The sequence below is a fragment of the Colobus angolensis genome, unplaced genomic scaffold, assembly GCF_000951035.1.
Source record: "Colobus angolensis palliatus isolate OR3802 unplaced genomic scaffold, Cang.pa_1.0 Scaffold327, whole genome shotgun sequence".
In the NCBI taxonomy this organism is placed as follows: domain Eukaryota; kingdom Metazoa; phylum Chordata; class Mammalia; order Primates; family Cercopithecidae; genus Colobus; species Colobus angolensis.
The window spans coordinates 462,351-486,859 of NW_012116566.1; the positions used below are offsets into that span (position 1 = coordinate 462,351).

The 24,509-nt window shown below is 46.7% G+C and overlaps 1 protein-coding gene across 1 annotated transcript in view; it reads left to right on the forward strand.

Moving 5' to 3' along the window:
• Positions 1-24,509, forward strand: part of ANKH (ANKH inorganic pyrophosphate transport regulator) — a 166,416-nt gene that overhangs the window by 123,893 nt on the left and 18,014 nt on the right. Inside the window, exons 5-8 of the mRNA XM_011951762.1 lie at positions 3,928-4,098; positions 5,868-6,002; positions 9,167-9,259; positions 13,176-13,271. Coding sequence (XP_011807152.1) covers positions 3,928-4,098; positions 5,868-6,002; positions 9,167-9,259; positions 13,176-13,271 — 495 coding nt within the window. The remainder of the gene's footprint in view (positions 1-3,927; positions 4,099-5,867; positions 6,003-9,166; positions 9,260-13,175; positions 13,272-24,509) is intronic.

Sequence of the window (24,509 nt, forward strand, 5' to 3'; positions counted from 1 at the left end):
TTCCTACAGTCAGGGATTTGGGAGAATGATTTCTTCATAGAGGAGGAGGTTAGACTATATCTCTACATGCCCTTCCAAATTCTCATTTCTTTCTTTTTTTTTGGAAACAGAGTTTCGCTCTTGTCAAATGGCATGATCTCAGCTCACTGCAACCTCCACTTCCCAGGTTTAAGTGATTCTCCTGCCTCAGCCTCCTGAGTAGCTGGGATTATAGGCACCTGCCACCATGCCCAGCTAATTTTTGTATTTTTAGTAGAGACGGGGCTTCTCCATGTGGGCCAGGTTGGTCTCAAACTCCTGACCTTAGGTGATCTGCCCACCTCAGCCTCCCAAAGTGCTGGGATTACAGGCGTGAGCCACCACGCCCAGTCTCATTTCTATTCTATGAACGTTTCCATACATTTTTCCTTTCTTGCACACCCTGATCTCTTAGCCACCTTCTTGAAATAATCTACCATTGAACTATTAGTATAAAGACCAGTAATTTTCAGATTAATTATGTTTACTCTGTGGATCACTATTATAAGTAGTTTAAATGGATTTCTACTAACACATTGTGTGTGTGTGTGTGTGTGTAAATACTAGCAATACTAGCAACCATCATTCTTTGATATGTCTTTGTTAAGTTTCTTAAGAGTGAGTAGAGAATTTTGTCCCAGTCTTACTGTCTGTATCCTCTGGGAGATGAACTAGACTGCCTTATTCACTCTAATCACTTCATTTGAAATTCAGTAAGCCTCTCTAATTTCAAACACTGGCATCAGCAAGTCGGTGAGCATTTGTGAGCACACATTTGTAGATGTGTGTTTTTTTAAAGGCAAAAAAAAAAAAAAAACCCTTAACTTTGCCTGAAATAAACATAGTAGCCATCCAAGGACAGAAGAAGAAAAGCGTATCTCTGAAAAAGACTTTGCCAATACACCTACAGCCATTTTCCTCCTCTGTTTTAAACCTGATCCTGGCCCTTGCCTGTTGAGGGAAGGCCTGCAAGTTCCGAATAAACAGATCTGGTTAGTGGGAGCGTGGAAGCCAAGTTCAGATGCCATCTGGCTTCAGGCTGTGCCTGGTGGAGTAGTTATTTTAAACCTTGTTGCTTGAGTTCCTACCACAATTTGGCTGGGGGAATAAATTCTCTTTTTAAAGTGTTTTACCCTCAGGCTTCCGCTTATTACCTGAAAACATTTGTTAGGTATGAAAACATACCTAAGTTGGTAATGAGTAAATAGATTCCATGCAAAGTACTTTGAAATACCACCTTGGCATAAATAGCACATAATCACCAATCACCAGTCATAAAATGGAAATCATTTATAATGCCTCAAATTTCAGTGGCAATTCTCGAGGGGGGGTTTTGTTTTGTTTTGTTTTGTTCTCAAGTTTTACTAAGTTAATGGGTTTCACACAATAGTACAAAAAACCTCTTGGTTTGGTGCAAACATGCAGTGCTTTTCTGTGCCGTCATTATTTTAACAGTTATATGTTCCAGTCAGTCATTGCCAAGGGATTTGTGAAAACATATTGCTGTTTTTGTTTTATTCCCTGGTCATCTGGACCTTCTTAGCTTGCTTGATATCAGGGTGAGAAATCTCAAGGTTGTTTGCCGTCTTCGGACTTTCCATCCTGTAACTCCTCTGCTATCATCAGCCCTTGCCTTTCAAGGTCAGCTGACATTCCAAGACTGGTCAGATCATAATGTGTACATCCCCTGCATTCCTGTAAATTCCCTTATCTCCTGCCTTTTCATCTCAGCCTTCCGAGAAAATTCCTCTGAACCAACCCTGTGTTACGCATCTTCCTCCACTTCTATGGTGCTTCTGCAAAAGGTTACACCATGGAACAAACTGATCAAACTGTAAATGCACAATCTTATCCCTCACCTCTGCTGACTCTGTAGGAACTATTTCAGAGGGTGTTTCTCTGCCTCTCACCTCCCAACTTATAACCTGATTCCCCACCTCACAGAGTCAGTTGCAGTAACCAAATTCATCACCTTCCAGCCAACAAACCTACACACTTACCTTCCAGCCCTGCATCCTCCCCATTCTCTTCTCATTGTAGGGGAGGAGGTGAGGTGTCCCTCCCCCCATCCAGGGCCACTCCTCTGGGTCCTGGCCTGTGCTGCTTTCTCAGGAACCTGTTCCCTGCTTTCTCATGCATCGTTTCCCTCGTCCTGTCATGCTCAAATCTGCCATGTTAACACAGCAACAAGAAGCTTCCTGTGTATTTCACCTAACTCTTTAGCTACACTTCTCTATCGCTTTATAGCCAAACTTCCTGGGAGGGTGGCTTCTACTCACTTTTTCACTTCCCTTTCATTCTCTACCTACTCGAGGCTGACTTCCACCCCCATCAGTCCACCTAGATGGTTCTTACCAATGACTTTCCTGCCATTAAATGCAGCAGGCAGCTTCCCTGATCTTCTCTCTGTTGACTACCCCCTCCTCAGTCACACACTCCTTCCCACCGGCCCTCCCACCGCTGCAGTCCTGGTTTTTACGTGTTTCAGCTTGTTTTTTCCATTGATACTTGGCCATTAAGGTTGATGTAGCTCAGGAATAGGCGTTGTCCTACCCTTGTTCTCAGTATGCTTGTGAGGTCTTTGGAATGACTGGATCCCAGGAGGACTCTAGACAAAAGCTGGGCTGATTCTCTGATTTTTGCAGGACAGGGAGGTTAATACATTGTGAAGCTTGCTTTAGAGACTGTACCATTGAATAGAGATATAAACATTATTGTAATTTCATTCTCTCCTGACTCTGATTATTTCAACCTATTCTACTTTTATAGGTTAGTATTTTAAATGTTAATGTAAGTTGTTTTATAATTATCACTGTTAGTGTTTTTTGGCAGCATTTTCAGTGGCTCTTTTTTGAGGTAGGGTCTCACTGTTACCCAGGCTGGAGTGCAGTGGCACAATTAAAACTCACTGCAACCTGAAACTCCTGAGCTCAAGTGAACCTCCCACTTCAGCTTCCAAAATAGCTAGGACTACAGGCGCGCACCACCACACCTGGCTCACTTTTAAAAATCTTTTATAGAGATAGGGTCTCACTATGTTGCCCAGGCTGGTCTGGAACTGCTGGCCTCCAGCAATCCTCCAGCCTCAGCCTCCCAAAGCACTGAGATCACAGGTATGAGCCATGGCACCGAGCCCATTTTTAATGCCTTCGATCCTATAAACATTAATGCCTGTTTTCCTGTATACATCATTGATCACTTCTGTTTTTTTCTTTGTTAAATGTAGCCTAGTTCTCTGGTGTGTGTTACATACACACCTGAGTGTCCAGCGTCGAGAGGGAAAAGCTACATTAAGTTGGTAATGAGTAAATAGATTCCATGCACAGTACTTTGAAATACCACCTTGGCATAAATAGCAAGTAATCACCAATCACCAATGGTAAAATGGAAATTATTTATAATGCCTCCAATTTCAGTGGCAATTCTCGAGGGGTGTTTTTGTTTTGTTTTGTTTTTGTTTAATTTTACTAAGTTAATGGGTTTCACACAATAGTCCAAAAAACCTCTTGGTTTGGTGCAAACATGCAGTGCTTTTCTGTGCCGTCATTATTTTCAGTTACATGTTCCAGTCAGTCATTGCCAAGGGATTTGTGAAGACATATTGCAGAGATTGTTTTTTAAGCAATAACCTTAAAAACGATGCCTTGAAAGATGTTTGTAGTTGCTTGAAAGAATTTTCATGGTGGGTATAACAGAATGATCAGTGTGTCCCTCCAGTGAACTGCAAACATCGGCACCTGAGTTACATGAGAGCGACACTAGGCCATCATCCAGTTTTCGCCTCTGTTTGCCTAAAAGTCAAGATCTCTGCTCAGAGGTCTGTCTCAGGTTGCAGAGCGCGGCCCTGTGCTTCTGTCGATCGGCTCCCGCCTCTCCCCTCTGACCTGTTCCCGTTCTCCCTCCTCTCAGGTTGTTTTCGTAGCCATTTTGCTTCACAGCCACCTGGAATGCCGGGAGCCCCTGCTCATCCCCATCCTCTCCTTGTACATGGGCGCACTTGTGCGCTGCACCACCCTGTGCCTGGGCTACTACAAGAACATCCACGACATCATCCCCGACAGAAGTGGCCCGGAGCTGGGGGTACGTCTGCCAACCCAACCGCGGTCTGTCTGAGACTCGGAGTACAATACAACTGTGTTCTACGTCTATAGAAAATGAGAAATCAGTGACGTCCAAACATGAAAGTAGCCAGGATGTCATACCCAGAGGCCGAGTGCTAGCTGTCTGCCGGGAAAGACAGTTGGAGAATTAATGAACTCACACAGATGGATGTGATCTGAGATGTCACTGTCCAGTCTCCTTATCCCACAGGAGGAGACAGAGGCACAGAGAATCTGTGGCCAAGGAATAGATACGACATTCGTGGTTTCTTTTGCTCTTTGAAGTTATTCTGCAGTCAACAAAGGTTTCAGGGCCCACGTTACCTTTGAGTTTACATTTCACTGTGTTTAATTTTATAGCAGGGATCCAGGCTTTGTTTATACTTTCTTCAGTGACCAATCCCGGTCCCTTATTCAGGTACCTCCTGGGGACCGAGTACAACATTAGGTACCATAGGGCAACACAGAAAATTTTGAGATATGGTCTCTACCCTCAAGCAGCACCATATCCCATTTGGCAGGTCAGAACAATACAGTAGCAACAATTAAACAGTCATCTGAGACAGCATATCACCTGCATGAGGATTTAGGAGCCACTAACACTGGGAGAAGGATCGTAGTGATGTAGTGTAAGATGCTTCCTTGGAGGAGGTTGATCTTGCTGTGCCCTGAAAGTTGAATAAGAAACAAGTAGGAGTGAGATAGAGAACCTTAGAGAGATGACCAAAGCATTCTGTTTGTTGTAAGTATAAACTGTATCTGATTTCTGTGTGTGCTAATTTTCCCTTCCCATAGGTATGAGACATCATTCGGTTCGTCTGCATTTAGCTGTAAGGCATCTACAGCCCTAAATTCATCCCCTCATCTTACCCTGATCCCCACTTAGGCCACACATTACTTTGTCGTATCAAGCAGTAATTGTTTTGACCACTTACCTCCATCCAAGGTCAGGCTGTCAGTGAAATCCTATCTGGTTATCCCATCACTAGGCCAACCACAAATTGGTCTTGATGGTAACAATCTGTCTCTTAACATTTAGCTACCAGCAAAAGGAAATAAAGTGGCCATGATGGTTCTGTGATGTAATTCTCACCCTTGTGAACAATCAAAACCAAAATTGCATAATGAAAGCCAGGCTTTAAAGATATCCCACACCTTTGCCGCAGAAGTCTTAGAAATCCCTTGTTCTTTACGTGCCTTTATTTTGGTTATGCTTTTGAACAGTTTACCTGACGTCTATGAGAGCTCCGAGAATAAGAACCTCTGTAGTCAATTTCTACACTGCCAAAATAATTAGGCACATTTTTGTGAGCTGATTCCAAAATAAATTATAATAACTTCTTTATTTCTAAGAGTTACCTCTTCCTGACATGGCTTCTAGCCAGCCCATTTGATGAGATTAACAAAGACTTAATTTCAAACCTGTTTCTCAGGCCCTAGATGTGGGTTCTGCCTTGGTCAGAGATTCCCTGAGTCCCAGTATGGAAAAGAGTGGTTGGGATCCATTACATTTCAGTGTGTGTTTTAATTTCACAGCAGCTTGCCAGCTGTCTCAGTTAATTTCTATTAAGACTGAACATTTTATTTTAATTCAACTTGGCTTGTCTACAGACACTTTTCCTTATATTACTTTCAGGTATAATGAATTGGCTCGTGATTAACATACGAAGGAAAAGCTTTGATTCTGAATCGTTTTTTCCCTTCTACTTGTAGAGTTTAGGTAACTTTTATCTTCATTTCTTAATGTAGGGAGATGCAACCATAAGAAAGATGCTGAGCTTCTGGTGGCCTTTGGCTCTAATTCTGGCCACACAGAGAATCAGTCGGCCTATTGTCAACCTGTTTGTTTCCCGGGACCTTGGTGGCAGTTCTGCAGCCACAGAGGTAGGCCATGCTTCAGGGATGTGGGGCTTATAATCGTCCTGGTGGGGCAGGGGGTGCTGAAACTGATGTCCAGTTCTTCTTGAGAGCTCAAGTAATTCTCCAATTTTAAATTACATGACAGTCACCCTAGGAAAGCATGAAGATCTCGTTCAGTGACGTATAATCATGTAATTGTATATTTTTATGATTATGGGAGAAAACCTGTCGTGCATGTCATACATTCTTCTTATCATATGAGGAACTGAGGCACAGAAAGAAAAGGTTGAAGACACAGAACTCGCTGGAAGCGGGGCTAGTGTTAGAATCCAGGTTTTCTGACTCCTACTCCGTTTTCCATGTCCACGGAGTCAGCACCGGCCTCTTCACCGTGGTGGCAGAGGACGATGGAGCATGCCACGTGGCAGCCGAGTGGGACGCACCCAGTGGCTGCAGGGCCGTTGCCTCTGTGTTGACCCAGCCTGCCCTCACCTGCCCGCCCTTCATCGTCATGCATGTGCCACCCCACCCGTCACCACCACACCCGTGCCTGGCCTGCCCACCTCAGATGGGGAGCTCCTTGATCGAACAGACTTTCTCTGGAAACTGGCAGCCACTCCAAAGAAAGAGTTGACTCATTTTTCCCTCTTTCAAGTTGGGTTTGAACAAATAGAATTACTTCATTGGCTTCCTTCTCCACTGCCCTCTGGAGAATTAATTCCAACTCTGGAACTGCTGCGCCTGAGGAAGCCTCATGGCAGCCCACGAGGGCCCCCTGTCCAGGGGCTGCCTTGCGGGGAGCGGTCCGGAGCCCTAACTGCACTGTCAGCATGTCTCCACCCAGAGTCCCTGCCAGTTTCCATGTCCTGGGAAGCTGCTCATGTTCTCCTGGAAAGAGAAGCACATAAATCCAAAGCAGAACACTTTCTCTTGCTTCAGTGTGTTCCTGGATTTTGTTTTTTGAGTCATGAGCGTCATCTTGGGTGGCTACTGTAACACACAGTTTTTGTTCTTGAATACTTCAGTTCAAGTTTCTCATAAAAAGTATGGGACCCCCGCCACCTGTGTGCTGGAATTCCATCCTCCCCTTTAACAAAAGAAAAAGGACAAATATACGTCAGAACCATCTGAAAATTGCCCTCGATGGCATATAGGAACAGCACGTGGGGTACAGTGCTGGCATTTATTGGTCATCTGCTCATGTGCCAGGCATTTATGTACATTTCCTTGACTCCCCGATAACCCTATGGGATGGATATTCTTCTTACTCTTCCACCAGAGGAGCAAGAAGAGGAGCTGTGGGAGACGTGGTGCGCACAGCTGGGGAGCGATGAGGTGAAGGTTTGGATTCAGGTCTGCCCGATCCCAACGCTCCTTTTTGTTCTAGCACACCACGCCACACCACACCTTCGTCACACTGCTGGGGACTTGCCTCATGTTCCTGGAACCTCTGGGCATTGCCGTTTCGTTAATTAAAACCGATGAAGCTCGCTTCCCTCCTTCACAGGCTAGGCAGAGAGTTGAACACTGCCAGGTTGTAGGTTTAGATGCTTTGTTTTCACTTTTCTTCCTTTTCATTCACATAGGGAAGGAACTGTCATTGTATTTTTCTCCTTTAAGAGGCAGGGTCTTGCTTTGTCACCCAGGTAGGAGTGCAGTGGTGGCATGATCATAGCTCACTGCAGCCTCGATCTCCTGGGCTAAAGCAATCCTCCCACCTCAGCCTCCTGAGCCACCATGCCCAACTAATATTTTAATTTCTTTTGTAGAGACAGTGTCTCGCTTTGTTGTCCAGGCTGGTCTCAAACTCCTTGGCTCAAGCAATTCTCCAACCTCAGCCTCCCAAAGTGCTGGAATTATAGGCATGAGCTACCATGTCTGGTCAGAAACTCATATTTTCATGGAAACACATTGATAGCTTTCTGCACAAAATGTGTATTTAATTTTCTTAAATTAAAAATCTAAATTGGGCCTTACTGCCCAAACAGACTGGGAGTGAGTTGGGTTGGAAGGAGAGTAGCACAGAGCCATCAACAACCATGCAAAATGTCAGCATCCCTGAAGGATGGAGTGGAGGCTTAGAGGTGGATCCCAAGGAAGAGACCCTCCGGAGAGCAGGGAAGGCTCGCAATTTCATTTTGAGAATCCAGAATAAATAGGGCTAGACTAGAGGGTTCTGTGTGGCTCGATGGAATGAGCAAAGATTCTGGAGTCGGGTGGACCTGGGTTGAAATCTTGGCGTCTCAGAGCAGTGGATGGTCTTTTCCCATCTTCATAGCCTACACTTTAAGATTAAGGTGTAATAAAACCCAAAGGGAAAGATTGAAACTGTCTTTGCAAAAATATGACTGAGACAGTGAAAGAGATCTGACTGAACTGACTCCATCTTGCTTCTAACCTCCCAGCTATCCTTGTTCTTTCCTGGGCATAGGCCGAACTAACTTTGGGAGAAACTTATAGTTTATAGTTTAAACAAAGATGGTAAGAGCAAAGCAGACCTCCTTCTTGCCTGGGGACTAGATTGCCTTTGTAGAACTAACATTAGCCACAAGATTAGAAATTATGCTTTAGGGGTCATGCAGCCGGAGGCTATAACATTCTGACCCTCCCTAAGCTGCTCCAAAGATCAGTGCTTACTTTGCAGACCCTGCACTTGATGGATCAGCTGGCCCCACACAGATCAATCAACTGGCTCATCTGAGCTTGTAGCCCCCACCCAGGAACTGACTGAGCACAAGAAGACAGCTCTGACTTCCTATGATTTCATCTCTGACCCCAGTGCTCGGGGAGACTGATTTGAATAATAATAAAACTCTGGTCTCCCTCAAAAAGAAAAAAAAAAGAGAGAGAAAAAATAAAAGGAATTTTGGCTTCCCAGCCAGTGGTCTGCACCTGTTTCTCGTTGCATCCGCGTAAAACATGATGCATCCCTGTTGTTTCACGTCCACTTTGTTGGCTGGCTCATTCCACTCCCAGGGATGCGGCGGAGTGCCTGCCCCTAGGAGTCCAGTTTGCTGTCAGTTCCCCCTGTCCCGGGCTGTCCTGTGCCTGCCTGATGTGTGTCCCCCAGTGTGGAGGGCTCTGTCCTCAGTGGCTGCACCTGAGCCGGCGTGCTTTGTCACCTACTGTAGCCCCTGGAGGACTTTCTGCTGATACCCTGCTAACTCTGCCACCTCTTCCTGTTGCAGGCCGTGGCGATTTTGACAGCCACGTACCCCGTGGGTCACATGCCATACGGCTGGTTGACGGAGATCCGTGCTGTCTATCCTGCTTTCGACAAGGTGAGAACCCGTGCGGTGTCGTGTCTGCAACACGCTTTTGAAATGACTGCTTGATAGACAGGGCTCTCTGACGAGGGACACTTTGTTGCTCCTCAGTCCTGCTTCCCTTTGTAAGGTTAATGTGACGTTGGGGGCGTTGAAGGAATATTTTCCTCAGAAAATAACAGGGGCAAGTTGAAGCTTGCCTTGACGCTGATCCCACGATGCTTTTCCAAAGTGATCTTCTGTCGTTACTTTCAGGTTATTCTCATTGAGAAATGATTTGTTTGCGAAAGGGAAAAAAAACTTCCCCCAAAATCAATTTATGGAATTTTATTTCTGTGGTTTGTTTCTTTAAACGAATACTTTATTGACCCCCTACCAGATGACTTCATAGGGATGTGCTCTCTTTCTGTGGGCTGGCCGACCTGCGTGCTCAAGCTGGCCGTAGGCAAGACCTGGGTCCAGTGTTTTGATATGGCAGACGTATTCCAGTGGAAAGCCTCTGTTGACAGCTGCTGTGTCTCCCCAGCCACAAGAGTCACATAACCCTTCTGCCCTGTAACTTGTGACCCAGTCAGCACTGTCCTGCTGTCATTCAATAAAAGTCTATTTTATAGCGTTATGATTTAAACCTATAGACTTTTATTAATACTCTAAAACAAATGGCTGGTGAAACATACTCCAAAAATAGTCTACAGTGTTTTGAAATGATACGTTGGAAAGAGGCAAACAGGCTGCCACTTCTTACCGTGAAGGGCGCCTGTTGTGCCTTGAATGTCTGCAGAACTAGCAGCCACTGCCGGCATCACGCTGTCTTATCCCAGCCAGAGCCTGTGAAGTGAGGAAAGGAAACCTCCTAGCCACAGTGCTCAACTCCGGCAGGATGGGCAGCTTGGCATTGGACCCTGGATAATGCCGGCCCCTCCCGCCTTCCCCCACCACCGGGCACAGGAAGCCCTGGGAAGCCACACAACAAGGCTAGGCCACAGGCTGCGGGCTTCCCTCCTTTCTTCACATGGCCACCAGCTTCCAGAATGCCCCCCTGAGACCGTTTGTGGGTTCTGGGAGGGGCGAGGCCTGTGGAGCAGGGACTGGGGCACCCCCTCTCCCCCACCACACCTTACAGCCTGGCCCAAGGGCATCCCCCCAAGCATCTCTGAAAGTGTGAGATGGGGACGGAGGATCAAGTCTGGAGTACCACCCACATCTGCCCTCCTCCTCCTCTGCTCCTGCAGTTCCCGAGCAGTTTCTCTGTTAGGGCATTGCTTGTACAAACACAGACACACATCCACCCCCACACACAGCCTGCTCCCACTTCCCCGTCAGGACATTCTTCCACTGCCAGCGCCCAGGCCACTCTTCCCTGTCTCTATCACTTGCATCCTCTATTTCCCTAGAGATAGAGGATCACATGGGAAGGGTAACCCACCTGAAAACCAGTGAGGGATTTCCCTGCCTAAGCTAATGGGCAATAGGCCCCGAACCCTGTACTGAGTGTGGAATTTCCTCAGTGGACCATTAGTTAGGACCCGTCACCTACTGGACTGTGAGTTAGGACCCGTCACCTACTGGGAATATTCTGTTGCAGCATCAGGATGCAGAGACCTCCCAAGAAATGCTTTTGGTTCCTGCTTCATAGGCCTCTGAGAGTGGACTCAGAAGGCATGAGTCACTTGCTGGAGAGAGCAGACACTGTGTTTGAGTGGGTTTAATTCAGTCTATAGATAGAAATCATTGTTTTCATTTCAAGGCACGTGTGTATAGAAGTAAATCCTAGAAAACCAGCATGAATGTATGTCTTTTTGCTAAATTTCACTTCTAGCTCCTGATGAATAAGGTGATCATCTGATGAAACTGATGAGAAGGGCAAGTGCTGAAGTGTTAGAACCTTCTGGCTGCCTAGGTCTCATCTGAGGTTATTTCTGGCCACCTTGAAATCATAAAATTTAACAATACAACAGTGTATGGTTTCAGTAAGAGCATCCAACAAAAACATTGTTTTATTCTTGATCACAGAGGCTAGGAGCTATACAAGAAATCCCTTTAACGAGCATACCTCTAGCCAGAACTTCAAGTTACTCCAAATCCTTTTAAAACCTCGCCCATTGTTTCCAAGCATTCCAGCGAGCCACGCCAGCCATTTGTGTGAATACCGTCTATTCACCACAATCTCAGGCACCTCCATGTGGACTTCCAGAATTTGCTGCATTGACAGTTGAAATCCTTAGCTTCTTTGTGGGCTCCAGAATCAGAGATTTAAAAATTCTCACATACCTTCTGGGAGTTCTAGCTAAGTATGAGCTGAGAGAGGTTTCCACTAGTGCAGATTCTCTCTAATGTTCAGTTATCTGCAAAAAATGATGCTTCTGAGCCAACTGGGCAAACAAACAGAAATGCCAGTGCTAATCTAACGATACCTGCTGGTTTATTCCAACGATCTTCATGTGAATATGTGCCATTTTGCAAATCACAGTGCCCCTGAGGGAGCTGTGGTACGTTGCTGTCCCCATGGCAGTATGTGTGTTTTGCTGAGGTTCCCTAATTCTTTCCAACATAGGCCTCCTTCTCATCGTACCCAGCAGGGCACTGCTCTTACAGACAGCGGTCCCCTAACAGATCCAGGGTGAATGGAGATGGAGGTCTCCAACCACTGGGACTTGTACTTTGCCACAGAGCAGTCTAGAAAACACATATGTTTTAGAGACTAGAATTAAGAAAACGTATACTCATTCAGAGGTTGGTCCTGGTGGTGGCAGGGATTTGAGAAATGACCTTAGCCTCCCAGTAAAGGAAAATCACAAGCTCTTTTCCAAGTGGATCCTGTAGTAGCTGTGGGTGTGTGTTTCACGAGGCTGGATGCGGAGCCAAGTGTTCAGGGTTTGTTTTTGTGAGTCGGCTCTGGGACTAATTAGGTCCATAATGAGGCCAGGGTTATTTTTCTCTGCCAGTTTTTGTGGTCCGGGGGCCAGACCCTCATTTTGCGGAGGTGAGAAGCACGCTTAGCATTGCAACTGGAGAGCCTCGGCAGGCCCCTTTGACTGCTAAACTGGGGGACATCTGAGCCCCCTGCAGTCCTGCTTGAAATCCAGTGCAACAGATGCTCTTGGGGTATCTCTTCTACTCAGATGTTGTGCTGAGTGCTTCTAGGGGAGACACGCAGGGTGTTATCTCAGCAAGCACAGCCTCACCGGGGTTGGACGCATGACAGGACGTGATGCCTGCCCTCAGAGAGCTCCAGGGTCATCGGGCTTTACAGGAGGTAGGGCCCAGCTTGGAGGTCAAAGGTCAGAGAGGCTTTAGGAAACAGATGGGCTGTGAAGATGATGGGCCTTCGAAAGAGGGATGTTTTTGAAAATCAGGATTCAATGGCAGGAGGAACAAAAGCCCCAGGTGTGTCAGGGGAAGAGCAGGAAGCCCCATTTGGGCTAGAAGTAGAGAAGTCACGGCTGGAAGGTGAGTCTGTGTCAGATTGCACAAGGCCTTGAATGCCCGGTGGGATTTATAGTCCATTTGGTAGGGAGGAGAGGAGCCCTGGAGGCCCCTGAGCAGGGCCATGGCATTTAGGGAGATGCCCATGGTGACCAGATATAGGGTCTGCTGAGACCAGAAGTGGGGTGCATGGGGCAGGAGCAGGCTTCAGAGCTGAAGCTCCAGGACTGGGCGAGGTGGGCTGCCCCGGCCTAGGGGAGGTGACTGAGTTGGACGATGCTGCAGGGTGTTGAGTCGAGAATTCACTCAGGTTAATGATCCTGTGCAGGGATCTGACAGCTGCCCGAGAGACACTCAACATGACAGCCGCCTGGCAAACTGTCACTTGAAACCTCTAATTCAGACACATCAGACAAAACAAAAGCAAGATGCTCTTCAAGATCCCCTGGTGGGTTCAGCCAAGGATAAGCCGGACCCATTCATGACTGTGGTTTTCCTTCCCCAGAATAACCCCAGCAACAAACTGGTGAGCACGAGCAACACAGTCACGGCAGCCCACATCAAGAAGTTCACGTTCGTCTGCATGGCTCTGTCACTCACGGTAAGGACAGAGGCTCTCTCTGTCTCTTCTCTCTGTTTGGTTTTTGTAAAGGGGCAAGTTGCTATTTTAAAGGGGGAAATCTTATTTTCCACGATGTAACGTGATGCTAGATTAATTAGCAACCTCTAATACATGTTCTTCTTCAAATGTGAGTTATTCAAGGAGGCCCTTGAGTCTAGGAATAAAGGACCTACTTCAGGCGTTTCTTGGGACTTTTCAAATGCTGCAGAAAGGAAGAGGTTGCCTTTAATTGGAATAATACACTTGTCTTGCCGAAAAATTTCCAGCCCACTTTTTAAACATCAAGAGTCAACTTTACAACCATCCCTGTCTCTTTTCCAAATTTAATCAGCATTATTTCAGTTTTCCCCAGTAAAAATTCCTTTCCAGTTATGTTTGTGCTGACATAGCCTACTTACTTGGCCATCGCATGCCCAAAGGCATTGAGCCCCTGTGGGATCCCAGGCCCGTCTATGTGCTGAGGATACAGCTGTGAGCAAGGATGTGTGACACTGTGTCAGCAGCAAAGCCTGTCAGTATTTCTATGCACAACCTTAAATAAACAACACACATCCTTCATTATCAAGCCCCTGCAAGTAATTCAGGTGTGTTTGAACATTGATAATGTTCAAAAAACATGGAGAAATTAGATGCATGCTTTATAGTCCAAAGGACATGGTATATAATTTAAGGTTATTTAGAGCATTTATCAACAGTGATAAAAAACTACCGTTTATAAACAGCCTTCCATTGGAGACTGTGCCCTTTGGGTTATAAAGATGGAGGTGAGAAGAGGATAAAAAGAAATAAAGGTCTTTTGAACTTGGTTCTGCTTTGCATGTTTATTGTTGTGACAACACATGTCCTGTGAAATCCTGTAGAAGCGTACATTCACATATACAATAGAAGTATTTGCAGAAATGTCAAGATGTGTGCAGTTGTCATTTCAATAACTAATAAAGAGGACCGAAGGCCAAGAAGACATTGGATTATGCCAGTAACAGGAACACAGGAGCTGGGTCCCTCTTACCATCATCACAAGAGCCGTGGAGCTGGATGAGCTCTGTCAGTGGGCCATTAAAATCAAGGCCTGCATCCATTTGAAACCTTTAATGGACATTTTGAAAGCCTGCAGCTTAATATTTGATCCGTTGATCCAACAGCTAATTAGATTGTCACAAGGGCAGTGCCCATCACAGAAGACCTCTGACACTGCCGAGTCATGACCTCGTGTCCTCAGCTGCCCTTGTCACCACCGACACAGCCCCTTTCGCCAGCCTGTCCCCGTGGAACATGGGGGCGTTGGGAACCTATTCCAGCACTGCCTCACTGCAGAAGGATTTCTGATAGCGATGCCTGTTTGAGCGGGGCCGGTTCCCCAGGCAGCCCTGCTCCCGTTAGCATGATTTCTCTCTGTGGTGTGCAAGCTTTTCCATAGTTCCCTAAAACATTAGCAAAACACTGAGCAACTCTGAAACCATTTAAAAGAGCATTTTAGGCAGAACAGAGCAGGTTTCTATTCCAGGAACAGGCCTCAGCATTTGGAGACTGTGTTAATGGCTAGAAGTCCAAGGTTGGACTGACTGCTGTGAAGCCCTATGACTTGGACCTCACCTGCTTATAAAGCTGACAACTCCTGGCTGCCGCTGGCTCTGCAGTCCAGAAACTCGCCTCCTCTCTCTTCTTTCACACTGTTTAACATCTTCCCGCAGCTAGAGTTGAATCTGATGGAGAGCTTTACTGGATTGAGCTTAAGGACATTCTCCTCTCTTTCAGTTCACAGGCAGTAATTTGTACTTCTAAAAAAATTTTTCTGCAGCAAGTTTATTTTGAAATGATGATGACTTATAATCTGGGAAAGTGCTTACATTTCCCAGGTAGAGGCTTTATTTATTATTCTAATCCTCTATCTGAAAACCATCTGTGACTTGAAGTTTCTCAGGGTAAATTTTCACCTTCTAGAAATAGAGATTCAGAACCCTTTGTCGGAAAGGAACTTGGAGATGAACTAGTCAAAACCCATAATTTTTCAGAAGAGGAAATGATTCACACCGGACAAGTGACTCGTCCAAGTATCCAGTAATAGAACCGGCTACAGCCCAGCCTTCAGGGCGTGCTCTCCAGGACCCTGTCCTCTGAACCTCACTGTTCCCAGAGAGTAGGAACAAATATTGGCCCTTAGGCCTCCAGATCGGGGCACTCGCCACCATGCCTGAAGCAGAGGTTTCTTGCCCATTAAAAACCATAGTATTTGAGTTTGTGGTTTAGGAAGAGTCTCACATACACCATCCTTACGATGATTCAATCAGTTGATCCAACATCTTGGCTAAAGGAATTTTCACTGAAAGACACATAGAAAAAAATATAGAGGGAGATTTTTCTTTCTTTTTTTTTCTTTTTTGCAATAAAGTCTCACTCTGTCGCCCAGACTGGAGTGCAGTGGCATGATCTTGGCTCACTGCAACCTCTGCTTCCCAGGTTCAAGTGATTCTTCTGCCTCAGCCTCCCGAGTAGCTGGGATTGCAGGCGCCCCCCACCACACCTGGCTGATTTTTGTGTTTGTAGTAGAGATGGGGTTTCACTATATCGGCCAGGCTGTTCTCGAACTCCTGACCTCAAGTGATCTGCCCGCCTTAGCCTCCCAAAGTGCTGGGATTACAGACATGAGCCACCACGCCCAGCCGGAGATTTTTCTTTCTAAATTAAACATTAAACTGTCCCTGTAATGAGTACACACCTTATTCTATCTCTTACTGTATTCATTCTTGTACATCTTTTGCTGCTCTTGGGCCCCAAACTTCATGAGGCAGGGTCTACAATATCATCTTTTATCCCCAGGGCTTAGCATCCTGCTTGACACTGAGAAAGGTCACAGTAACAGGTTAACAAACACAGGAATCAACTAATCCTTAATTACGAGACAACGGTCGGTAAGGTACCAACAGCATTCACCCTTGTGAACGGCTATCTTCTCATTTATGCTCCGTTTGTACTATCTTAAAAAAAAAGCTATCTTAAAAGCTTTTAAAAGGCCCTTGATTTTCTAGTCTACTTTCTTTTTTCTTGGTTTTGGAGTTTGTTTTTTTTTTTAACTTTTTGTATAGAAGGGGTCTCACTATGTTGCTCAGGCTGATGTCGAATTCCTGGCCTCCTAAAATGCTGGGATCCGAGGCATGAGCCACTGCACCTGGCCTGTTTTTGTTTTTTGAATTTTGAAGCTTCTTAATGTCAGGAAATAATGAAGCAGAGGTCATTGAAACACTTGAAAGCGGCACACTTAGTGTTTATTTCAGCAGATGATTCTGTGTATACAGTAGGAGCTGCATGATGATGCCACAGCCCTCCACACATTGCCCAACGTTAGCACGCTTTCCCGCACTCGGCTGCTTTGGGAAAATCAACTTTTGTCCCTGAGTCTTTGAGAAGAGCTGACCCCCAGGATCCTGTAGACACCCAATGACTCAGTGATTCAAAGGAGAACGTATATGGTCCAGAATCAAAATGCATCCTTCCCTCAGAACGGTCCCCTCTCCAGGCCCTGACATTTGGAGTTCAACACCTGCCTTTGCCTGTGAAAAACACCGCGGTGTCTCTGCTGACCGTTAGTAAGAGGCTCATTTCAGCATGCTACAATGATGTGTTGGTTTATTCCCTATTACACGTTTTCTATTTAAATTTAGAGTATCTGTCTTACTCCAGAAGTTGGTTCTGCCCTTGTACTCTTATCCAGCAGTGTTGTTGATCACTGAGTTTTCAGAAAAGCAGCAGATGTCTTCTGCCCAGTGTGGAAGAAGGGCTGAAGTCAGAGGGGTGTGGAGTAGAAAAATGGAAGTGTTCGCGTTTTCCATTAGCATCTTGCTTTCAGTCTTTCAGAGCTGCGGTTAGGCATGCTCAGCCGGAGGTTGATGGATTGGTCTCTCTAAACCGTCTGATGGGCATGAGGATGAGAAAAGGGGGTACCTTTAGTTGATCCAAAAGGTTAACTTCAAAACAGTAGAACTGTCAGATGAAACGGAATCCCCTTGATAGCAATGAGGGCGCAGACACAGTGCAAACCCAGGTTAGCAAGACGCCTGCGGACTGACAAGCAGCTGTTTGGGGTGAAGGGAAGCACAGTTCAAATGCGGCAGAAAGCCATTTGGAAGAACAGCTTCAGAGGGTCTGCTTTCACGGGAAGCGAGCGGGGTTGCAGCCAGGCAGAGGAGACTGCGCCACAGCCTCGCCATGCAAGGTGCCTCCGCCGGTGCTGGAATCAGAGCCGGTGGCCGCCTTGCCCTGAGCCTTCCCGGACAGCTGTGGCCGCTGTCGCTCATGTGACCGGCTGTAAAACACAGTGACAGTGAGAGTGCCCTAAAAGGCTGTGCTTCTCTAGGTAGACACTCCTGGAGCCACAGGCTGAGCCGGCAGTGAGCTCACAGAAAGGAGCAGGCACCGCAGTCCTTCCTCTTAGGTGGGGAAGGCAGCCGGCAGTGCTGACCTTACAGAAACCCAGCCTCCTCCAAACCCTTGGGACCTGTCATGGTGCCCTCCCAGACTCTAGATGTGGGGATAAGATAGAAACCACTCACCATCATGGGCTATATTTTCCAACAGTCCTTTTTGGTGGTGAAGAATTGTCCCAAAAGAGTAACGGACCTCCGTATTCCTGGATGCCAGGCCCAGTGGTGAAAGCCAGACATCAGGCTGCTAAGTTTACCAAATGTGCCAATTTACTCAAAACATGACTTTTAAAAACCATTTCTGAAGTCCATAGCCAATCATATTTTAATAAACAGAAGTTTTTAACACCTTTGGATGCTTTTAGTTGACTAATTTCCATTTTGATTTCACAATCACATTTTCAGAACATTTGGTGTTTCTCTTCTCAAGCTCCCTGCTCTGCTCTACTCTGGGGAGCTAGTGCCAAAAGGGGGGCCCTCTGCTTGAGGAGACATAGAGAAGGATCCATGCAAAGCACAGACTTGGCCTCTGCTAAGGTCTCCCCAAACCATTAGCACACAATAGAAATGGGCATCTCTCCAGACGGATCTTGGCAAGTAGAGCCAACTGGGCACTTTTGTGCAGTGCACAACCTACACGACCATACCCAGCACCCCTGGGATGCCACAGTCAGAGAAAGTCAGAGAAGGGGGAGAACAAGTATCAGGGAAAGGAAAGTGACTGAAGGTCAGAGAGGTGGAGTAGCATGAAGGTCAGAAGGAGAAGGAAGAGAGACTGATCAGAAAAAGAGGGGAGGTGACGAGTCAGAGAAAACTGGAGCGGAATGGCAGAGGTGGGGGTACAGACAGGGAGAATGTGGAGGTCCCAGAGACCCTGGGGCCCTCCCAGCCCTTGGGGCCCTGCCAATCCTTCCAGTAAAAAATTGCTATATACTTTAGAAGAGTTTAAAAGAGACAAGATCTTAAAACTCAGAAAATTTGACAAATTGTTGGTTGGTCAAATTGATTATCCAACGGTTGATTTTTGGTGAGCTGACCTGTTTCAAGATGGCAGGTGTGGATGGGACTCTGTCCCGGGCTGGCCCCGCACACCCATATTCCGATTACGCTGAGGTCATGGGACTATGCCAGGACCCCCAGACTGCATCCACTGGCCCCCGAATAACTGACTTCACTGGCTTCAACACATGGAGGCTGATTGATGTGGAGGTGTTGCTGTCACTTGAGGCAGAGAGAGAAGGAAGCCTGGCCATGCTGCCACAGTATGCCAATCAAACCACATGGCCTCACGCAATAGAGTACAAGGGTATCTGAGGTCAGTGGCTGTTTGTATTTAAGGATCTGATTCTCTAAAAAAAAAAAAGTTAAAACAGGTTTTTACTCTGGATGTTTCTGAGCCTTGCTTTTTGCAGTCAGTGGGCGGTTAAAGGGAGACTGTGAACCTGCATTCAACCCGGAACCTTCTATCTTTATTGTTATGGGTTGAATAGGATTCGCCAAACATTCTTATGTTAAAGTCCTAACCCCCAGTACCTCAGAATGTGACCTTACTTGGAAATAGGGTTAAGATGAGGTTCTGGTAGGTGAGTAGGGTGGGCCCATATCCCATATGACTGGTGCCTTTTTAGAGGAAGAAATTTGGATACAGACATGCACACAGGGGAAGCGCCATGTGTAGGCTGGCGTTTTGCTGCCTCAGCCCAAGAGCTACCAGAAGCCAGGAAAGACCTGGAACAGACCCTTCCCTAGCACCTTCAGAGGACCCGTGGCTCTGCTCACACCTTGATTTCGGTCTGTAGAACTGTGGGACAGTAATTTTCTGTTGCTCAGAGTCACCCAGTTTGTGTTATTTTGTTTTGAGTGCCTGGCAAGCTAGCAACTGTGATTTCTGAAAGGAAGGAATCTTCTTGTCACTTAAGGCCACATGGGTTGATGAACCGGACTTCTAACGATTCAACTCACTTGTTTTTGTTTTTTGTTAGAGTCTATCTCCTTTTAGTTTCTTGAGGCATCTCTATTATTTTATTTCCAGATTCTCCATGTGAGTAGAGGATTTGCTTAGAAATATAATACTTAGAAATATAATATGCAGTGTGGCCCTGTGTCTGGATTTTTTTAGTTTAATTTTTTGTGTGTGGGTACCTAGTAGGTGTACATATTTATAGGGAACATGCGCTATTTTGATACAGGTAACCTGTGCCTGCACTTATGTGCTTAATGATATTTTTGCCAAAGGTTTCTTTGGGGACAGGGGTATTGACATTGTAGCATCTGATAGAAGTACCAGGACTAGATTTAAGTTACTTTGCTTCTTATTTTTATTCTGCTTTTTATTCATCGAATAATGCAGTGCCCCTCAACAAGGTCTTTGCAGAGCCCAGGACTAACCTGTGCCACTACAAACGTTCAAAAACTGAAATATTTTTCCAATTTTCAGGAAACAAAATAAGTTGCTAGAATTTTATTCATCTGTATTTATCCCCCCCACCAGATTGCCTCAAAATCTTGATCTCTTCTACTATTTACCACTTGAACCTTATAAAGGGTAATCTAATTTGGCACAAAATTGTAAAAATTAGTCATTTTTCATTTTAACATATCAATACACACCTGTGTTCTGCCAAGAACCCATGTGGGGCCCACCACCTGCATGAGTTTGAAAGCAACAGGGAAGACACCTTGTTTATACCCTGGGCCTGCAGACGCTCACTGCTCACCAGCCCCTCCAATCCCTTAAGGAAGTAAAGCCTGGGCCCCACGGATCCCTGCACCTGCTGAGTGCCGCCTGACCCGAGTCCCACCTCAAAGAGGCAGGTGCCCAGCCCCACTCTTTCGGTTTTCACTGCTGTGGAAGCAGAGCTATCACAGTGTTATAAATAAAGTTTCAGTGCCGCAGAAGAAATAGCACTCGAATATAAAATTTTCTTTTTAATTCTCAGCAAGGCAATGTACTTCTATAGAAGGGTGCGCCCTTACAGGTGGAGCAATGGTGAGCGCACACTTGGACAAGGGAGGGGAAGGGGTTCTTATCCCTGACGCACGTGGCCCCTGCTGCTGTGTTGTTCCCATATTGGCTAAGGTTAGACTGCACGGGCTAAACTAATTCCGATTGGCTAATTTAAAGAGAGTGACGCGGGTGAGTGGTTTGCTGGAAAAAATGGGTATAGCAGAGCAGGAAATCAGAATGAGTCAGGGTGGAGCAGGTAATCAGAAAAGGTTGCTTTACAAGGAATTTAAGTTTAAAAGTAGAAGGCAAAGAATTGAACATACTGACATATTGATTCTTTGAAGAGCAGTTTAGAACTCATATCTAGCAATAGGGAGAGGTCAGTCACAAACTGCCATCCCACACTAATGGTGACGTCACTCAGTAGGGCTTCATTGATCAATTTCCATGATTACTACCTTATGATTCCCTACAGGTTTTTTAAAAATTGGTTTTCTTAGTCTCAGCTTAAAGACAGTGTACAGAAACCAGACATCAGTTTGACCGGATGCTTAGTCCAGACCCTCCCGACATGCATGCACCATCAACGTGGAGAAAGCAAGGATGTGGTGCCCCTGGCCTCTTGGCTTTCCGAGCCCAGCACCAGCTCGGAGGCTCTGAGGCACCCCGGGCTCCGCACACGAGCACCTTCTCCACGGCCTGAAACACCTGATGGCCTGACATTCCCTTGGGTGCAGCAGGCAGGGAGCCCAGCAAAGCCCATGTAAATGATCTCAAAGTACCTCAAAAATTACCAAATAGAGGTAATTACATGAAGCAGTGTGTGAAATGAGCACAATGAGGACCTAAAACAGCTGATTAGCATGCTAAGTGGCCGTTGTGTAAGTTTAATGAAGTAACCTATCATTTGACACAGGAACAAAAGAAAACAATCAAAAAAACACTCTGATCACAGGAGAGACTTCACTGGCTTCCCTCTCCCAGGCCTGGGTGTCTCCTGCACCTCTGGGCAGCACGCGTTAGGTGCTTTTAGCTAGTCTGTGGTCTTTTCTCAAAAGGGTCTTCATTTTCTCTTAAAGGCTCGCTACTGTATCCCCATCATCTAGGTCAGATGTCCCACTTGCTCGGGCACAGTAAGGTAAACGGGTTTGAATGGTGCCATGAAATTATTCTAGGGTCTTTTTGTATCTTCTGAGCCCAGTGCAAGGCTAAAAGAACCACAAAGCGCTGCCGAGAAACAGCACATATGGCAAACAGCAGTGCCTTGAAACCTGCTCACTATGAATCAGGCACCAGACAGTTTTCAGTGGCCTGTAGTCCTCCCTGGAGATGGCTCTTAACTGATGTGGCTTGAAGAATGAACCGATGATTACCAAAAAAGAAGTTTCCAGAGGGCCAGGGTGCACGCACTGGAGCTGACACCACTGATCTCTTTCAAGTTCCCCCCTTTGAAACTGGAGATGAGTTCAGATGGGGGGCTGCCTGTCAGGCCTGTGGCTCTCATGACAGCTGACTGCCCTGTCTGTGTCTGTTGACTTAAAGAGGGAAGAGGGATGGAGGCAGAGGGATTTAGATCAAGCTGGAATTGGCCACATAGCTTGGTGCTTATAGGCGTGAGCCCTGGAGCCACAGGGCTTGGGTTCAAATCCAAGCTCCACCGCTCACTAGCAGAGTGGCTTCAGGAAAGTCGCTCAAAACTGCAAGTTTCAGTTTCCCCAGATGCCACACAGAGATAATAAGAATTGCTTACCTTTTAAGATTTTAAAAGGAGTAAAAGCTTAGTGAGATACCTGGCATGTGCTATAAGCAAAGAATGCCAGCTGTCCTCAGCCACCAGCTCCACCACCGGGGCACTCGGTGGTCCCTAGCACAGGGAAAGAGGGCTGCACATGCACCTCAGTGGCTAGGGGTATATTTTATGCCAAGGAATAATTTTATGAATTATATCTATATCTTATAGATAAATATAAAGTTTATATTCTTCACATTTTTGTGGGTTTTGTTGGGGGGGATTGTTTTTTTAAAAGCCAGTCTCTTGATTGGTAGATTTACACACACTTTCAATAGACAGACCCTGCCACAGTCATGACCCCTGTGTGCACCACTTTTCTCCCTGTGGAAGCTCCTTGGTTGAGCCATCACCCCCTGCTGTTTACAGCCTCCCAACCCCAGGCACAGATGGCACTAGCATCTTCTTGCTAACACAGCAATGCCAGTTCTCCATCAAGCTGTAGTGAGCACAAAAAGGGGAATGAATAGGTTGAGTCCGCCGACTAGACATCTGATAGAACCACAGACACAATCACGTAGTAGAAAATGCCAATAAGGACCAATTTTAAGTTGCACCTGGGCCTAGGAAGCGTGTTCACATTTGGAAGCGTGTTCACATCCTCAGATGAGAAAGAACACCTGTGTGTCGCAGAAACCTGGGTCCTGTGGGGCACACGTGCTGCTTCCTAGGGACCCCTCACGACCCCTGTTCGCATGACACACAGCTCCCTGGGCCTCCCGCGTGTCTCGTCTCTCCCCACAGTGCCCTGTCCCACACAGGTGTGGCCGTGTGCATCGCCGAAGTCTTCAAACGCCCAGGCAGTGGAGCACGACACGTCAGCCCATCACCTTCACTAATGCAGCCTAAGGCTGTATCCGCTTTTTAAATTAGCCGCCTGGCACTGTTCTCAGGATAAACACGAGACCCATAAGCTCCAGTCCAGGACTGGGCCCTTCTAGAATCCATCCTTAGGATTTCCAGCCTCGAGGCTCCCGGCCTCTCCCTGATTCTCTAAGCTTTCTTTCCACCACAGATGAGTTCATGCTGGGAACCCTGCACGCTTTTACCGTTATCAACAGAATGCTTTGCTCCCTCTTGTCACTGTCAGTCTTCAGGTCCCACTTGGCTGGGTTTGCGCTCCTGGCTAGTGTAGAGGTGGCCGTCCTTGTTGGAGAAGGCAGACAGAGCGGGGGTTTGGAAGGTACGCCCGGCCCCTGGCAGCTCTTTCCCTTTTCCCTTCTTTCTCGTGGCACATTTTTTTACAGCTGTTTTTCTTGATCTGAGCACTTTTACCCACTCCGAGCACTCGGGCTTTCACCTCCCGACCTTGTTCTTATGGGGGTTCTTATGTTCTTATGGATACATCGTGTGGTACCACCATAGACCCTGCCATGACATGACACCTGGGTGCACCAGGCTGCCCGCTTTTCTCACCCGTGTTCGGCCGCCTCTCCAGCTTCCATGCAGCGGTGTCCCCTTGCTCTGTGCTTTGCCTCGGTGGCTGCTGCCTTGGCATTGAGTGCCCCATCGGGCTTCTTGGCAGGCAGGTGCTTCCTTATCAACCTCTCCCTGGCACAGACAGGCGCCCCTTCTCCTGCACTCCTGGCACCCGCTTCTTGCTGGCAAGTACACTGGGCACATCTACATACACGTCGGCGCCATCCTCAAGGCTGCAAGCCCTTGAAGGTAGACTCTGCATGAGGCATCCCAGGACCTGGGTGAGGAAGGCCTGCACGAGGGTAGCTGCAGGCGTGGGTGCATGTTTTGCTGTCCCCAGTACCCCCTTCCGCACCTGGGGACCACGAGGCCTTCAGATGCCTTCTGTTTTCCTCCTCGGGGCCTGTTTTCTGCTTGTTGGGAGAGAATTTGTCTTCTGAGAGTTTTTCAACCTCTTAGAATCTTTGGTGCTATTCGATCATATTTGTCTCTTTTCCATAAGTTTTGAAATCTGTTTTCCTTAATTTCTTAAAAAAAAAAAAAAAATTCCCTGATTCCTGTGAATGCGAAGAAGCCATGGCCACTCTCTTTGTCAGCAGCCCAGGATTGTCCCCGCCGGCAAGGCTGAGTCCCCCTGCTCCAGC